The sequence below is a fragment of the Lutra lutra genome, chromosome 4, assembly GCF_902655055.1.
Source record: "Lutra lutra chromosome 4, mLutLut1.2, whole genome shotgun sequence".
NCBI classification, from domain to species: domain Eukaryota; kingdom Metazoa; phylum Chordata; class Mammalia; order Carnivora; family Mustelidae; genus Lutra; species Lutra lutra.
The window spans coordinates 20,004,571-20,022,716 of record NC_062281.1 but is presented as its reverse complement, the minus strand read 5'-3'; the positions used below and the strand labels follow the sequence as shown (position 1 = coordinate 20,022,716).

The window sequence follows — 18,146 nt, the reverse complement described above, 5'->3', positions numbered from 1 at the left end:
TGCTGCTTGTCTTTTGTGTAATCCTGGGCAACTGAAACACAGTTGAACCAGTCCTGTTCCTATCAGGAGTATTTCCATTTTTCCATATTCCAGTGTAACTGAAATCACTCTTTCTCCCTTAGTTGCTGGCCCGACCCTGGAAACTTTCGTGGGAGCTGGCATTAATACCATTCTTATCACAAACCTCCTCAGCGGAATGGACTACAATGTGAAAATATTTGCTTCCCAGGCCTCAGGCTTCAGTGATGCCCTGACAGGCGTGGTGAAAACTCGTAAGTCTGGTGTCCTGTTGCCTCAGCCCCTGCATGTGGTTTTGCTGCTTTGCTTTCACTGTAACTCAACCCCCGCTTCAACTTGGCGGTTGGTTTTTATTTTCCTCAGCATTACCCTTTCTGGACGGTGTTTTGTGGAAAGAAAGGTGTGCGCCTCACTCAGGGCTGTAGCTCAGCGTCCTGGGTTGGCAAGCCCAATGTCAGAACCTGCCATTTAAATATACTTGCTGGTGGCAGATAGGATTTCCTTCTGCAAAGTCTCCTTGGCATTTTTCATATTAGGTGAAATTTTCCAACCAGTCTGTAGCCTGATTGGCCAACGCCAGTCAAAGCTGGGCCAGAGGCAGGGGAGGGTGGGGGAGGTTTGCCTTTTCAAAGGGGAGTCTTTGCCCCTCCCCGCTTAGTGAACACGCACAAACACACACATACACATATGTGTATCTACACAAACTACACACACAGACACACATTTGCCACCCATAAAAGATACAAAAAGGACTTCCTTCTGTACCTTTTAAGGGTTTTCACGCTGTCTGCACACCATCTGGGACTTCTCACTGGCATAGACCACATCCAGACACCCATGGTATAAGGCAATGTTTTCCAAACTCCGCACGTATGTTCCATATTCCTCATGTTTGTTTTCCTTCCACACCATCTGTTTAATATATTTCTCTAAATCGACTTACATTTTTTTTAACTTAAATACTTTTCAAAACTCACATAATTATCCTAAACAGAAGACCGGTATTTTTAATACACATTAAAGATAATACACAAATAATGGAAATAAACACAGTGAGGCTGTGTGCTCATTAAAATCATGCTGAGTGCTCTCAGCTATGCATGTGCCCCACACCTGAGAAGGAGAGTCAAAAGGAGAAACCTTCAATCTGCCACATTTTAGCTGTCACCTTGAGCAAATGACTTAACTTCTCTGAGGTCAAGTTCTCTCAACTCTAAAATGAAGATAACAGATTGAGAGGCTTGCAGAAGTAAAGGGTAACATGTTGGCCCTAGGGCAATCACTCGTGAATAACCATTATTATTATTATTGTAATGATTGTGCTTTATACCCTTGGCCCATAAGTCACTCTCAGCCCTCGCCAAGTAATTTATCTGATGAATGGAATGATGCAAGAATGGGGCATATACTGAAGCAGACCCCAGGCCACCGACATGTTAGATAGAGCCAGGCTTTACATCCAAGGAGGCTTCCTGAATCTTTTTTTTATGGATTATTTTAAGACCTTAAAGGCTGGATTATAGAATCCATTTAAATCTCAAAAGAAATAGTCTGTCTTCATCAGATCCATTTTGGCTTTGGCCTGTGGTTCTGATCTTGTCCTTGACTGGTAAAGTGATGCCGTTCTGGGCACTGGGGTGTGACCTCCAAGGGATTTTTCTGTTGTTCTATTAGGAACCCTCGGAGCCGCTAGAATCCCCCGCGTATCTTCCCACTCCCTTTCTTCCCTTCACTGGCTTATCTTCATTTTCCTTTCTAGATCACTCTTTCTCTCTGGGCCACCTTTTCTGTCTCTATGATTTTTTATTGGCCTCTCTTCTCCCTGCTCTGCCTTGTCTCTTTCTGTCTCTTTTCTCTGCTTCTCTCCTTCTTCTGTTCCGTCTCTCTTCTCTTCTTCAATAAATACATTGGGTATTCAAAATATTTCTTCAAAGAGAGTATTGAATTATTTTATATTCTGTCCTTAAAGTAAAAATTAGATGGACTTCTCACTTCTTTTCTCTCTTTCTCCCAAGCAAAGTAAAAGCCCATACAATGCAAATAAATTAATTTGAGGTGTTTGTGAAATTCAGCATGATGACATAAATCATCAGTGATTTCCTTTTTTTTAAAATGGAACAGGAGGGCTTATTTATTTGGCCTTGGGAAAAGAGGTTTTCTCTCTCTGATCTAACAGAAAAGAACAATGTGAAGATGTAATTTTGATTAGACAAGATTATTTTTACCATCTTGAAAAATAATTTTAAACTATTTTGATGATATGAGGTAGCGAAGAGAGAGTGAAAAAAATAGGAGAAAATGATGTGGACAAAAAGAGGTCATTAGAGAAAGGAAGTACTAATTTTCTACTTTTCTGCTGGGGTCTAAATGATAAACACTAGATATTTACTGCTTTCTTGTATTAGAGAAACATTATTTTTATTGCTTCCTCCAGATAACTTTTCTGTGGGTCATTTTTGTATATCACAATATTCTGTGATGAATAGGAATCTGTGTATTTTTTATAATTTTAATTTGTTACTCTTTCATTTTTACATTTTCAAAAGCATGTTCATCTTCTTTAATCATGTTTTGAAGGCCAGTCTTTATGAAACTGCTCCTGTTTGAGTAAGACTTCCTTTTTGTCAATTTTCTTGTCCCTTTTATTTAAGCTAAAGCTATCTCCTTCAGTGGTTGATAAGTGCACATAGTATTTAATTTTTTATTATAAAAGTATTATAATACCAACTAGTTCCATGTCATTGCAAATGGGAAGATTTCATTTTTTGATGGCTGTGTAGTGTTCCATTATATATCTATATACCACATCTTCTTTAACCATTCATCTCTTGATGGATATCTAGACTCTAAGCAAAAGTAAGTCAATCAGAGAAAGACAATTATCATATGATCTCAGTGATATGAGGAATTAGAGAGGCAGGGCAGGAGGCCGTGGGAGAAGGGAGGGAAAAATTAAACAAGATGGGACCAGGGAGGGAGACAAACTACAAGAGGCTCTTAATCTCAGGAAACAAATTGAGGGTTGCTGGAGGGGAGAGGGTGGGAGGGATGTGGTGGTTGGGTGATGGACATGGGGGAGGGTATGTGCTATGGTGAGTGCTGTGAATTATGTAAGACTGATGAATCACAGACTATACCCCTGAAACAAATAATACATTATATGTTTTTTTAAAAAGTATATATTAATTGTGGCATATTTTAAAAACACAAATGAATAAAGAGGGAAGATTAAAAATCACTCTGAATCTCACCATCCATCACATCTGGTCTGTTCCTCGTGAACAGATATTTCCTTTTTTGTTTACAAATATCAAACAGACCATATTATTCATAATGTTTTGCAACTGGTCTTTCCAGTTATCTTTTGTGCTCTAATTTACTGAGTTGATGGATTTCCCACCACTGGCTATGGGAATTCAGACCTGGGGACATTTGTGGCATTGTCTGTAGGGTGATATAGGCGTGCTTCTGTTTCATTCCAGTGTTTTTGGGTGTGACCAATCTTCAAGCGGACCAGATTGAGATGACCAGCTTGTGTGCCCGGTGGCAGGTGCAGCGCCATGCCACTGCCTATAGGGTGGTGATAGAGTCACTCCAGGGTAAGTGCAAGCCTGATTATGTCAGGCCCTCACGTACCCGGTTCTGTGCAAATCTCTGTGGACAACAGGTACGTAACATTAGACCAGGGCCCTCTTCTTGAGGAGACAAGATTATATTATGGACGCAGGATAGGGAGTCAGAATGATTAGGTAAGCCAACCCTTTGACCTCTCTAAATGATCATTTTCTCATCTGTTTAATGGGTATATCCACGCCGATCTTGTGGCATTCTGTAAGGTTCAGGCTGAGATTAAACCACGTGAGACACTTGCAACGGTGTTTTGCACACATTAAGCTCCAGAAAAAATGTTAGCTGCTGGGCGCCTGGGTGGTTCAATGGGTTGAGTGTCTGTCTTCAGCTCAGGTCACGATCCCAGGATCCTGGGATGGAGCCCCGCATAGGACTCCCCACTTAGTGGGAAGCTTTCTTCTCCCTCTCCCACTCCCCCTGCTTGTGTTCCCTCTCTCTCTCTCTCTATCAAATAAATAAATAAATAAAAATCTTTAAAAATATACATATATGTTAGCTGCTATTAGTAGTAGGAGACACACCCCCAGGACTAACACTCAGTAGAATTATATGGTGCTATTATTTTGGTATTTACTCCATGGGGATCTCAGTTTACTTTTAACGTTTTTCTTACTGACTCTTTTTATTTTGGGGGATAGTTGGTGAACAACTAACTCATTCAGGAGATGGTTTAATATATTTATGCCCTCATGGGCAGGTTTTCCAGCATTACCTTTCTCAGGTATATCTGTAATTTGGGACTTAGTTTCAAAGTTGAAATACTAAAAATGTCTGTTTATTTCAATTACAAGTTTCAAGAGCAACAACAAGAGCTTGATCCCCAAAAAGTGAGTTTTTAGGGACTGTTAATCCTGTTTTCACATTATCAGCTTGGATAATATTCAGAAGATGAGAACAAATAATGAAAATTACTTTGATCCAATTTGTATTAGCAGTAGAAAAGATATATCTTGTTATTTGGGCAGGCGGAATCTAGAGACACTGGAGAATCCGAAGTGATTCGTCTAATCTTCCAAATTGAGTAATGAAATTGGTAAAAAAAATTTTCTTTATAGACAAACGATCAGGGTTTCCTCATTTAAAAAATCAGGAGGAGCTAATTTTGGGGTCTAAAGGGGACTGGGCTCAGTAGCCCATATCTTGGGTATAACTACATCCAAAGTACAGAAATCTCACTTTGGATCCAATCCAGAGAGTGGAAAACACAGATTAGTAGAGCGGTGAGGGCACTTGGAAATATAGGGAGAATGTGAGACTAGAACATAAGCAACACAAGGAGAGACTCCTGCCAACCCCAGCCAAGACAGTGTCTCAAGAGACGTGCTAAGCCACTAATTCCTTGATTGCCTGTGTGTGATCCTATAAGGATCCCTTTAGCATGGCATGACTAAATATACAGGAGTGGCTTTATTCTGGAATAAACAGTGAGTAAGGCAAAGTCAGAACAAGTCATGGGGATTTTGTGGTTGTATTTAATATGATTTATGGGATGTTTAAGCAAAAGCATATGAAAACCATGCAATTGTTTGAGAAACAACTATAAAATCTTGAGCTATGTTTCATATATCTTTATAAAACCAGTTAATTCACATTTTCATATAGAAGGGTTGACATTTTGTGGTATTTGTTAGGCTTTTAAAAAAAATACTAAGGATAAAAATCACACTCCCGAACTATCCCACAATTTTTTTAACCTTTTATATCATTTAAGAAGTTGAGATGAAGGGATCTAGGTTCCTACGGATGTTCATTGTCTTTCATAAAAATTACATAGACTGACAAAAAGATATATCAAAACTGCCTCTATCAAGGAATAGAATCCGTGAGCTCTGTAAGTCTTTTTTAAATTAAATGTCTTTAGCATTTTGCAAACTAGCGCTGGGATTTTTATCAGAGGATATGACGGATGGGTCTGATAACATTGATCTGGTAGTCTAAAACCTCAAAAAGCTCTTTCTGAAGCCAAGACCTTTGTTAGAAAAAGAAAAAAAATGAGTCCACATTTCCTTCTTATCTTCAAGTGAAGATAACTTGTACTTCATCAGTGTTATTTCCAGGCTGCCAAAAACCTCTTCAACTGAGCTTTGATAGCCTCAATTAAACAAGAATGAACAAAGTGCTGCTCAATTGATTTTTCGTCAACATTTACAGCTGGGAGATTTACGAGCCCAATTAGCTTACATCTCATCCAGCCAGTTGTCTTAGTAATATTAATTAACGGACAGCAACAGTTTCTAATTCACAGCCTCAAAGAGGGGTGTTAGGGGTAGGGAGAGCAGTAGGGAGTAGGTTTAAATATTTTAACATATAGTTTAGATCAAGGAATAGTCTTCCGACTCTTGAATAGAGAAGTACTGGTTGCATTTCTTTTCCTCTTTTTTAACATTTTGACCTCCTTCACCAATTTCTTCTACAATACTCCCCACCCCCAACTCCTGCCTCTGGCAGCCAGGAATCTGTTCTTGAGCTTGATTTTAGGTTGAGTTCCTTTATTTAAAAAAGAAATGCAACCTTTATCCTGACTGGTGCCTTGGAGGACTTCTGGTCAGATGCAGATACTTCCACAGAGAGAATTCAGAGTTTCCGAATCCCCTTTGTTTTAACTTCGTAAACCACCCCCCCGCCAGCTCCATATGCTGCCTGGGCAGAAATGTTAGTCCTTCCACTCAGAGGAGACATAGAAATGGGATCTAATTCTTACAAGTGATAGAGAAAAGCTTTGTTTCAGAGTGACCTATTTTTGAATGCTTCTGACAAATTCCTACTGTTTGACAGGTAAATTTTTCCATTTATTTCTCTCTCTCTCCCTTTTTTAAACATAGTCCCCATGGTCTAGTCATGTGCATTTGTATTCTGAGACGAAGTCAGTGGAGAGACCCCTGTTTTAACCATAATTGCTGGTCAACTTCTCTGGGCTTGAGTTTCTCTAAAATTACTTTTTTTAGGGCTTTTATCTGAGAGAATACCTACAAATTTCCAAGGTTTTTGTGAATGAAGTAGTCAGGCTGTATCGTTCAGATTTGTTTGTAAATGGTAGCAATGAAGATGAAAGGGAATTAGGCAAAGGGTCAATTAATTGACTAATACACTGGGAAGTTTGGAACACCAGGCCCATCTGGATCTAAGTGTTCAAACAATGCCATCAAGACTGAGTCTTGCTCTCTTCTGCTCTGTGCTTATGCTCAGTCAGATTCTCGGAGATGGCCCCATTCACATTCAGAATGACACCCTCCCCACTTACAGCTTAACCAGTCTCTGAGTGAAAAGAGAGCTTCTCTTTCTCAATTATTCCAACAAAAGTCCAGGAACTGAGTCATATTGGCTTGGCTTTGGTCACACGCCCCTAAATCTGTCACTGAGTTCAAGGGCATGAAATAAGCCGACTGGTCAGACTTGGTGTCTCCCATCCCTGTATCTGGAGGAGAAGAAGGTTGTTATTGAGTTCTCAAATCATAAAGACCAAGAGTGGGGAAGAAGAGATTCAAAGAAGGAGGAAATAGATGCAAAACAGGCAAAAACAACAGATGTCCTCTACTCCATAAATATTATGACTTTTTTTATAGCCAAGAAAAAAAAAAAAAGGAAGAAAGAAAGATTACCAGAAGGATGAGGTCCTTTCAGGAGAGACTGAAATAAATCTGTGTTTGAGTCACTCATCCACTTGCCAAATTAAATTGTGAGCTTTGGGTTAATGGTAGGACAGACCAAAGTCAGAGACTTTTGGCTGGCCTTGGGTGGCTTAGAACCCCATGAGACCCTCCATTGGTTCTGTTCTCCATTGGTTCTCCATTGGTTCTCTGGCATTCTGTCTCTTTCTCCAGCTATTTTTGAGTTGACTTGGCACCCAACGTTGGGTATAGCATTTTCCTTTCATTTCACATATTCAGATTCTACATGGTCCCAAATACTTTATTCCCTTCTTAATCTCCATAACTTGGTGAATTTCTTTCTAGACTGCTTAAGGAAGGTTTCAAAGGATGCTCAACTTGTCTTCTGTCTTTGGGGATTGAAATGCCAGTTTTGTGGTATCATTGACAAACAAGAATGACAGAATAGTGGAGGACCTACCTTATCAGAAAACAGATCCAAAGCAAAAGACAATATGAAACAAAACATATTCTCAAGATTAAGCTTTTTGAAGCAGTGACATTATGATTGTGGGTCAGGGTATTTAAGAGACCTGGGGACTGAAAATATATCACAAAATTCCAGCAGAGTATTCTAGATCCTGGATATTCTTTGCTTATGGATCTCAGTAGCTACTCACAGGGCATTTCGTGAGTCAAGCTGGTGGCATCATTACTTAGCAGAATGACAACCCAGACAATGTATTTAGCCTTGCTTCATAAGAATGAAGGCACAAAAACAGAATTTCTTCCCCTTTCCCAAAAAAATAAATTGACTCCCTGCCTTGGGCACAAGAGGTTGAGGAAATTAGTCATCATTTGATCAGTCTAAATGTTTTCCTTTAAGGCAAAGCCATTAGACTTAAGTTACACATGCCAAAAGCAACATGGATAATCCCCATTCATGTAACCCCTCTTTGTTTTTATTGGGAATTAAAGCAATACTGTCTCCCAATAATTTTACGTGCTTATTCCAGTTCTCCAATGTTTTGAATTTTTTTGTTGGTTTAGCAGTAAAATCCATTTATATTCTATTGTTGAGGGTATATAAAGTGCGTGAGTATCCATGACAAATAGAGATGACAGAAAAGCACTTTCTAGAATTGATTCCTGGAGAGTTCCTGGAAGTTTTTATGGTGATGGATTAATATCCATGCCATAGAATGTCTGTTTTACAGGTGACTCACAAAAGCTTGCAAGAGGCTCCAAAGTTGTGGGTAAAGTTGGAAAGAAGGAGTTTGTGTGGGGTCTTGAGCCTAGGAACCACAGATTGAACTTGGACATGAGCAAAGCAGAGTGTAGGGTTTATAAACATTTTCTCACTTATCAAATTCCTGTCAAAGTGAAATGTAATATCACAAACACCTGAACCATTTTTTTTTTATATTTCATCATTTGGTAGTATATATGATAGGAAAATTTTTAAAGTAGACCTTAATTCATTCTAAACAAATATATTACTAAAGATTACATTGTAAAGTTCACTTTTGTAACTCCTTTGTAGTCTCAGTAACAAAAATAAAAAAATAAATTTCAAATTCCATTTAACAAGTAGCTTTAATTTATTTACATTTTTAAAAATCTTATTTATATTTTTTAAAAGAGGATTTTGTCCATAGACAAATTTTAAATGACATATGTCCTATTTGTTCTGATATATGTGTGTTGTAATAGATGTATGTTTTGTTTCAACATATATTAAAATATAGATTGAAATTTAATAGGTGTGATACATTTGAAACAGAAAAATTACTACTTGACTTTTTTATGTTTTGTACTGTTCTATTTTTAAGCTTTCTATATTTTGTTTATATTTAATAAACTGCAATGAACATTTTGAAGGAATTCTTTTTAATGTATTCAATCAATGTAGTTTTTAACACAGGTTTTTTAATTCCTAGAGATAAAGCTCTGTAAGGCATTAAGTAGACAGATGCAAACTATGGGTGAAATAAATCTCAATCTAGAGCTTTTTATTTTTTTTTTAAGATTTTATTTATTCATTTGAGAGAGAGTGTGTGAGAAAGAGTATGAAAGGGAGAGGTCAAAGGGAGAAGTAGACTCCCTGCTGAGCCACCCAGGTGCCCTGCTGAGTTTCTTTTAAATCATGAATGGGTAGTGAATTTTTTTCAGTTGCTTTCCATGCTTCTATTGATATGATATGTATATTTATTCATATATTTTTTAAAGATTTTATTTATTTATTTGACAGAGAGAGAGATCACAAGTAGGCAGAGAGGCAGGCAGAGAAAGAGGGAGAATGGGCTCCCCGCTGAGCAAGGAGCCCGATGTGGGACTCAATCCCAGGACTCTGGGATCATGACCTGAGCCCAAGGCAGTCGCTTAACCAATTGAGCCACCCAGATACCCTAGAGCTTTTTAAATAATTGTTCTTTTCATGGTAGTAGTGATTCTTCCTTTTAACCAACTATCCATGTGGTTTAAAAAAAGGAAAGAAAAGAAACACTCTATGTCAATGAAGAAAATCCATTTGAAACCCCTCCGTAATCAAAGCTGCCCAACAAGGCAGCTTTATCCTGTGGCGAGATAAAGCACTGAATCATCAGGGACCCTTCTGTGATCCCTGCCAGCTATCACATTTGCTTAATTTCCTATGGACTCCGCAGTTCTCAAACTGCTTTATTTAGAAAAACTGTACATGTGACTTCCACTATTTTATGATGTATTAGTGGAAATTACAGCCACGTCTTTTAAGACTGTGATTTAGAGTTCTGAATTCAGTTTCAGTTCTGCTACTTAGCATGTGGACTTGATTAGGTGACTAACTTTTCTGGCCTTCGGTTTCTTATCTTTAGATTGGGGATAATTATACATTATAAGGATCAAATGAGTCGATACATATAAAATCTTTAGACTAGTCCCTGGCACGTGACAAATGCTCATTAAATATTGGCTATCATTATCGTTCTTTTTGTTGTTTCATGAAATGCACAGCACAGGACCTGGCACACAGTAAGCCCTCAGAAAATGATGAATATCCTTAATCCAGCTACCCTAGACTCCAGACCCAAGAGCCAGCACCAGTTTCTCCAGGAAGGCAAAGCCATCTTGCTGTAAAGTAGCCAACAGTTAAACTGGGTCTACTCGGTTCTTTGTGCTTCTGCCATGGAGACTAGAAAGAGAAGGTCTTTTGTGGAGATGGCTGGATATGATTGCCTTTTGGGTAGAACAAAAAGAACTGCGGAACTGAGAGTTGGGAAACAGTTCTACAGAATGTACTTACTCAGTTATGATTTTGAAAGAACAGAAAATGATTTTCAGGGGTGCCTGGGTGGCTCAGTGGGTTAAGCGGCTGCCTTCAGCTCAGGTCATGATCCTAGGGTTGTGGGATCGAGTCCTGCGTCGGGCTCTCTGCTCAGCGGGAAGTCTGCTTCTCCCTCTGCCTGCTGCTCCCCCACTTATACTCTCTCTCTCTGTGTCAAATAAATAAATAAAATCTTAAAAAGAGAGATAGAGAGAAGAAAAGAAAATGATTTTCAGAGTGGATCCAGCCTTCTCTGAGCTCCCCAGAAGTCATCATTGCCATTAAAAGAAATCATGAGTAACATTTAGAAATGAAGGCTGGAAATTGGGCATTCTGGGGACTTCCTGTCTATCTCAGTGCCACTTCAAACTCTTGCCTGCACTTGTGGCAGCTCTGAAAATAGTCTGGACCCCTGGATGAAGCTTCTGGGATCCTGGAAACATACCTCTTCATCCACAGGCAGAACTACCTAGAGTTCTATAATCCCTAACTCCATACCTATATTTTTATTTTTTTTTTTTAAGTAGGCTCCACACCCAGTGTGGGGCTTGAACTCACCACCCTAGGATTAAGAGTCTCATGTTCTCCTGACCGAGCTAGCCAGCCACCGTGCCATACCTATATTCTTAGGCCACTGCCAGGAAGGGCTTCTTGTCGCATGGTAGTAAGTGGTATGGGACCAAAAGGATATGTCTTTTTGTCAGTTTATAATTGGCTATCTGTTCTGGAGAACCATGTTGATAAAAGAATATTCTAGCTTTTTTTTAAAAAAGATTTTATTTATTTATTTGACAGAGATCACAAGTAGTAGGCAGAGAGGCAGATAGAGAGAGGAGGAAGCAGGCTCCCCGCAGAGCAGAGAGCCGGATGTGGGGCTTGATCCCAGGACCCTGGGATCATGACCTGAGCCGAAGGCAGAGGCTCCAACCCACTGAGCCACCCAGGCGCCCCTATTCTAGCTTTTTTAAAAAAAATATCTTATTTATTTATTTGAGAGACAGACAGTGAGAGAGAGCATGAGCGAGGAGAAGGTCAGAGAGAGAAGCAGACTCCCGGTGGAGCTGGGAGTCCGATGTGGGACTCGATCCCGGGACTCCGGGATCATGACCTGAGCCGAAGGCAGTTGTCCAACCAACTAAGCCACCCAGGCATCCCAAGAATATTCTAGCTTTTATTTATTTTTTTTAAAGATTTTATTTATTTATTTGACAGAGAGAGATCACAAGCAGGCAGAGAGGCAGGCAGAGAGACAGGAGGAAGCAGGCTCCCTGCTGAGCAGAGAGCCCGATGCGGGACTCGATCCCAGGACTCCAAGATCATGACCTGAGCCGAAGGCAGCGGCTTAACCCACTGAGCCACCCAGGCGCCCATATTCTAGCTTTTAAAAAGCAAATATGCTCACCTCCACACCTGTCCAAAAGATCAATTATGACATGCGCACACAATTACATACACTAATAATTTTCCATTAAAGGGTTGATCTCAAGAGTCTTTTATTCTCATTTTTGAACATATGAAAATGTGATTTTCAGTTATTTAAAAAAAATCAGTGGATGTATTAACTCTTTAGAAAAAGGTACAGACCTAAAAAAGTATAATTCGTCCTGTAGGCCATGCATATTAAGCATTTTAGAAGCAAATCGTCTACCGATAGCTGTTTTTAAAAATTTCACATCTGTATGTTTTGTTTTATTTATAGACACAAAAAAGCAAGAAGCCACTGTGGGTGGAGGGACAACCAGGCATTGCTTCTATGGACTTCAGCCTGATTCAGAATATAAAATCAGTGTTTACACAAAGCTTCAGGAGATCGAGGGACCCAGTGTCAGCATAATGGAAAAAACACGTAAGTCAAGTGTGTCCTCTCCTGCTCCCTGTCTCCATGGACAAATAGTATTTTAGGCATCCTGTTTTGGTTCAAAAACTTTATTCCATTTAGAAAAATGTTAGCTTTTGCTGCCCAGGGATATCTGTAATACAAGTTTTCTTCCTCTTCTCCGGTCCCATAATTCACTGCATATGGCACACTGATGTCATCTGTATGGGTTTTTTCCATCCTCCATATGTCTCACAAAGGACTGTAAGGCCATATGATAGCAAAGGGCTTGAAACAATGACCTTTTTTGTGATCTATATCCATAAGGAACGTTTGTGGTATGCAGAGTGTGAAATGAAGTTTAAGGACCGGGTCCTGACATTCAAACAATGGCATATTACCACAGCTATGAGGCGGGAATGGAGCCAAGACGTTCCAAATGGCTGACCCTCAAGTTATTCCCTACTTAAGAGGCTCTTGCACTTTTACCAAATTGGCTGCAGATCTGATGTACTGAAGGGAAAGGCAAAGTATAAAATTAAAACAAAGCACTTTTTACATGTTCTAAAGACCAAGGAGAGTGTGAACTTCTTGGAATGGATTTTAATCAAAGATTCCTGACGTAAAGGCCACTAACAGGAAAATGGTTTTGACTGTAGTGAATTCTGGGGAAATTTGTGTGCTTCGCTCAGTATCTGGAACTTAGAAGTCCCTGAGGATTTGTATCTGAATAGGTGGTGGGTGATGGGTTTTCTTGGTGGCCCCTCTGTCATATATCTGACATTTGGAAAGTTCTGTCTATGTATAGGTCTTTCAGTTGATCTGGCACAGGCAGCAAGAAATCATCAGCAATGTGTGACCTTCAAAAACAGACAGTGAAAGCATAATAAATGGCATCATGCAATTTTTTTCTGACATGAAGATTTATTTCCTAACACTAAAATATTTCACATTTTATATTGCATGTAGTTTTGAAGGATAATCTATAGATCATAAAATTCACCTATTTTAAATGTACAACTCAACGATTTTTAGTACATTTAAAGAGTTGATCATTACGACAATCCATTTGTAGAACATTTCCATCAACCCAAGGAGTTCGTTCATACTCATTCACACTCCTCTGTCCCATCTTCAGTCCCAGGCTATTTGCTTTCTTTTCTTATACATTTACCTTTTCTGGACATTCCAAAGATGCATCTGCCCTCTTTCACTTAGCATGTGTTTTTGAGGTTATTCATGTTGTGGGATGTGTCAGTAGTATGTTTCTTTTTATGGCTGATTAGAATTTTGTTTTGTTGATAGAGGATCACATCATTTTGAAGTTCCTAGGGGCCTGGTAATGCACAAGACTTCGAGTCAAACAGACTTGGTTGGGACCCTTTCTAACATCGTGGCCTCAAACAGTTCTACATCTCTGAGCTGCTTTTTGCTCAGCAATAGAAATGAAATACTTGTTCTCTTATCCCGTGTGGTGGTGGTAAAGATCCAGGACAACCTGTTGAGGAACTTTTCTACCTGTATCTTACTGAGCAAGTATTCAATATCACCATGGCTATCTCCTTAGAAGTAACAAACTGATGGCCATGGGTTAGATATCACCGTGAAATAGGTTTTCTCTGAGCCATACATTCACCCCACCCAGGCTTTAAAGAATCTGTTGAAAGTCTGAAAGAGTTGACAACCCAGGACACACATATTGTGGTGCCAATCTGCTGAGACCAACTGCTGTCTCTTTTACACAGTATATGTGCTCTCAAGTTTGCTTCTCCTTAATGTTTAGGCAGGTTCTTTGCTCATTTTTGTTACTTACCTGACCTTTAAAAATGTTTGGGTTTATGATCCCTGGCCTACTTCAGCATCCCTTAACCTTAACTCCACAAGTCTTAACTCCCCATCCCGGGTTAATTGGGTTAGCTCTGTTTGATGTACTTCCCTTATGTTGGGAATATCTGTCTTCTGGTAGCTTCTACCCATTGGCTCTAGTTCAACCTTCTGAATCAATGCAGATCAAGACTGCTCCTTCTTCTATGGGACAGCCCCTCGCATACTGACGACAGGAGCCATCTATATGCCACATAGAGGATATAAGCATATGTCATCAGTTCACTGTGGTTCTTCCTACCCAAAAGAGTCTTTGGTCAGAAGTTCTGCCCAAACACATTGACCTTTGCTTCTCACTGATTTGGTTCCTAGGACTTAAAACTTAGGGTATGCTTCAATTTCCCACAATAAAGAAGATGGACCCATTATAATGATGACCCACTACTTCCACAGATTTTAAGATAAATACATCTGGCTTTAGAAGCATTTTATGGTGCTTTCAAGAAAGTTTTACAGTCTTAGTTTTGGTATTAAGATTTCTCACTTTTTATTATACTTTTGGCACTTTTTATCTTCAAAAAATGCCTTTAAAAATAAAAGTGATAGATATCCATAATAATGGAACAGAAGGGAAAAAGTATTTAGTTGACTTCGCTCTTTCCCTGGTCTTCCTTTCCACAAGTACCCATCTGTAACAGCTTTGTCTCCTTCAAGAAATTCTCCATAATCTATCTATCTATCTATCTATCTATCTATCTATTTAATCTATATCTATATAGAGATATATTGATATAGATCAGAAACATATATATCTGATAGATTTCTCGACATTTCACAAATAGGATCATAGCATGGTATTCTGCGACTTGCTTCATTTCACATACTAATTAATCTCAAACATTTTTCCATATCGGTAATATATAGTTACCTCATTTTTTAAAATGTTGAATTATTTTACTCAAAGAATTGTATTTTATTGCCTCTTAGAATTGGAAGAGGCCTTAAAATTAAAATTCATATCTCTCAACCTTCCTGCCAGTGAAGGAATCCCCTTTATTACATTCCTGACCAAGTAATCAGTCTGCCTGAACTCAGATCTTTCCAGCCAATTGGTGCTCACCTGTTTCAGAGTGAACGGCTATAATTGGTTGAGAGTTTTCCCTCATATTAATCTGGGAAATAAAAAGAGTTTTCTCAGTTTTTCTTAACTTTTTAGAGCCAAATAAGAACAAGAAAAGAATATAGTAACATTTAGCATGCTTACCTAGTGATGCCATAATTTCCTTGCTCTTTGCCGCATGAACTGCTGTGAAAGTCACAGCTATCATGTACCTACCCCCTGTTCCTTTAGCCAATCACACTTTGCGTATTACATGAACTTCTCAACCCTCATCAACTAGGTTGAACTGATCTGGACACGTGGTGGCCTCCCAATGTCTTGCTGTTTGGTCCTCAAAACTGGAAGTTTTCCAAATAGAATCTGAGCAGAAGAGAGGGCAAATCAGATTCCACTGGGGACCACATCCTGGGGATGCAGGGTGAGAAGGGGGAAAGTGTTATTGAACAAGGATTGATGGTCAGTCCTTAGGCAGAATAGAAACCAAGTTTATTATATGTGTGAAAGCAGCCAGAGACTAATCTGAAATGGGTTGACAAGTCGTGCCTTAAATCACCATCAGAACCACTTTGTAGTTGACAGTTTGATTACATTGACTCCTGCTGGGTAAACTGAATTGTGGCAAAATGGCATTTCAAGCTTTCAGTCTGAGTTTTAGGGGAAAGATGGCGCCAGTTTTCACAGGCCGTGGCTAATGTATAGTAGTCACTAACTTCCCTAAATTCTCCAAGAAGACAATGGTCAAACTCATTGACTGTCCTGAAGAATTATTACTCCATGACCTCCCTCTCTTCACCACAGACATGATGGCTAATCCATGTTCCTTTTCCCTCTACAGAGTCACCTCCTACTCAGCCACCTACTTTTCCTCCAACCATTCCACCAGCAAAAGAAGGTAAAAGGATAATACAATAATGCTGTGATTTTAGGTTCGGGTTTTCTGTTGCTTTTGTTTATTAAACAAACATTAAAAAGTAGAAAAGGGTACAAGGAAGAAAATTAGGAACACAATTTCATATCTCAGAGGTAATCCCTTCATGCCTTTTGATGTATTTTTTTCTTTGATTTATTATGGAAATTTTCCTTTTGAGTGTATTTTCACATAGACTTTGCTCTCATTTCAAAGTTGAAATCTAATCTTGATTTCATTTTTCTTCAGTAACAAAGGACCACATTTTCTCTAATAAGCTTAGAATTAGCAGATCTTGTGATCCCTTTCAGCTCTAAATTCAAACCATAAATTTGTAAAATTTTATAAGTCGCAGAACTTAGAAGAACAACCTTACCAGATCCTTATTGTCCCTGGAGTATGACCTCACCTGGAGACGGTTTAGTCTATATTATAAATAGCTTTAAGGGGATGAAGTTGCACTTAATAAAACAAAAACCAAGTGAAATTTTTTTTCCTAGAGAAAAGAAAAAGGCACATTATCTCATAGAATATTTGTATGCAACTGGCCTAAGATTGAAAGATTCAGATTATTGAAGAGTAAATTGTTTATTTCATTATAAAACAGTCAACCACAATGATCCACGCTACAAAGGGGAAGACAGGCATAGATAATCTCAAACAGCACAGGATACCAACAAAGGACTACTGAAAAGTGCTTTTGGTAGAGTGGCCTTTTGTTGGTGTATTTTTTGCTTGCTATTTTGGTATCAGTAATAACTATTGATAATAGTCTCCCCGGGCTAGCATTAGCATACATTTTTTTAACAGGTACCAATGGGCGGCAGAAAAGCATAGACAGAATTTTAGAGCAAAACTGGAATTAAGCCAGTAGATTAATCTGCTTCCATTATGTCCTGTGCCTTCCTTCTGAATCTGAATCTCTCTGAAGTCACTGACTCAATAAACAAAGGATAGGATACCTAGAGTAGTAGCTTGGACTTTCTTCTAATAAGTGGATACAAGAGAGTGTTTGTTGCTACTTATGTCTCTAAATCACTTTAGTTCCTCATTTTTCTATTCTTTCATTTTCTATTTTTCATTTTCTATTTCTATTTCTATTCTAAATCACTTTGGTTCCTCATTTTTCTATTCTTTCATTTTCCATTTTGAGGGGCTGAGATTGGTGAATTTTTTTCCCTCCCTAATTCCACATGTTTGATAAAAACTTCTCCGTCATGAAGTCAAGTTCCTCCTTGACTACAGGAAAGATGATTGTCAGGAAGTATAATGAGCAAGAGCTTAGAATGTGATTTATACCTTTCCTTTGGGGAGAAATGTAGTTACCAGAAGGAAACCATCATATGCTTTGCTGGTTGTAATAACTACTATGTTTTCCTCTTATCTCTAATTCAAATGTCATTCCTGTTCTTCAGTGTGCAGAGCTGCCAAGGCGGATCTGGTATTTATGGTGGATGGATCCTGGAGTATTGGAGATGAAAATTTCAATAAGATCATTAACTTTCTGTACAACACTGTTGGAGCCCTGAACAAGATCGGTGCAGACGGAACTCAAGTAAGGCTAACTGAACAATCTCTAATTCATTCTGTGCATTAAAAAGTTATCCAAAGCTATTGTTATGGCTACTTGTCAGTTGATGTGGGCAATATATCAGTGATCAGTTCTGACCCTAAATGGGAGGATAGACCAGTCTGGGTTTGGAAGCAGCTTACTGATGCCTGATAGAGTTTGAGAAGATGCTGTTCCTTAAAAAGCTATTGAGTTCAGCAAACTAAGAAAGGTTAGAATGGCCACATCAGTAGATGTTTCTTTTTTCTTTTTTTTTTTTTTATTTGACAGAAGGAGAGAGATCACAAGCAGGCAGAGCAGCAGGCAGAGAGAGAGGGGGGAAGCAGGCTTCCTGCTGAGCAGAGAGCCCAATGTGGGGCTTAATCCCAGG

The 18,146-nt window shown here is 38.9% G+C and overlaps 1 protein-coding gene across 3 annotated transcripts in view; it reads left to right on the top strand.

Annotated features, from left to right (window-relative positions):
- Window positions 1-18,146, top strand: part of COL14A1 (collagen type XIV alpha 1 chain) — a 217,839-nt gene that overhangs the window by 106,320 nt on the left and 93,373 nt on the right. For all 3 annotated transcript variants that reach the window (XM_047727418.1, XM_047727417.1, XM_047727419.1), the window contains exons 22-26: window positions 123-272; window positions 3,501-3,617; window positions 12,239-12,385; window positions 16,135-16,191; window positions 17,622-17,761. In XM_047727418.1, coding sequence (XP_047583374.1) covers window positions 123-272; window positions 3,501-3,617; window positions 12,239-12,385; window positions 16,135-16,191; window positions 17,622-17,761 — 611 coding nt within the window. The remainder of the gene's footprint in view (window positions 1-122; window positions 273-3,500; window positions 3,618-12,238; window positions 12,386-16,134; window positions 16,192-17,621; window positions 17,762-18,146) is intronic.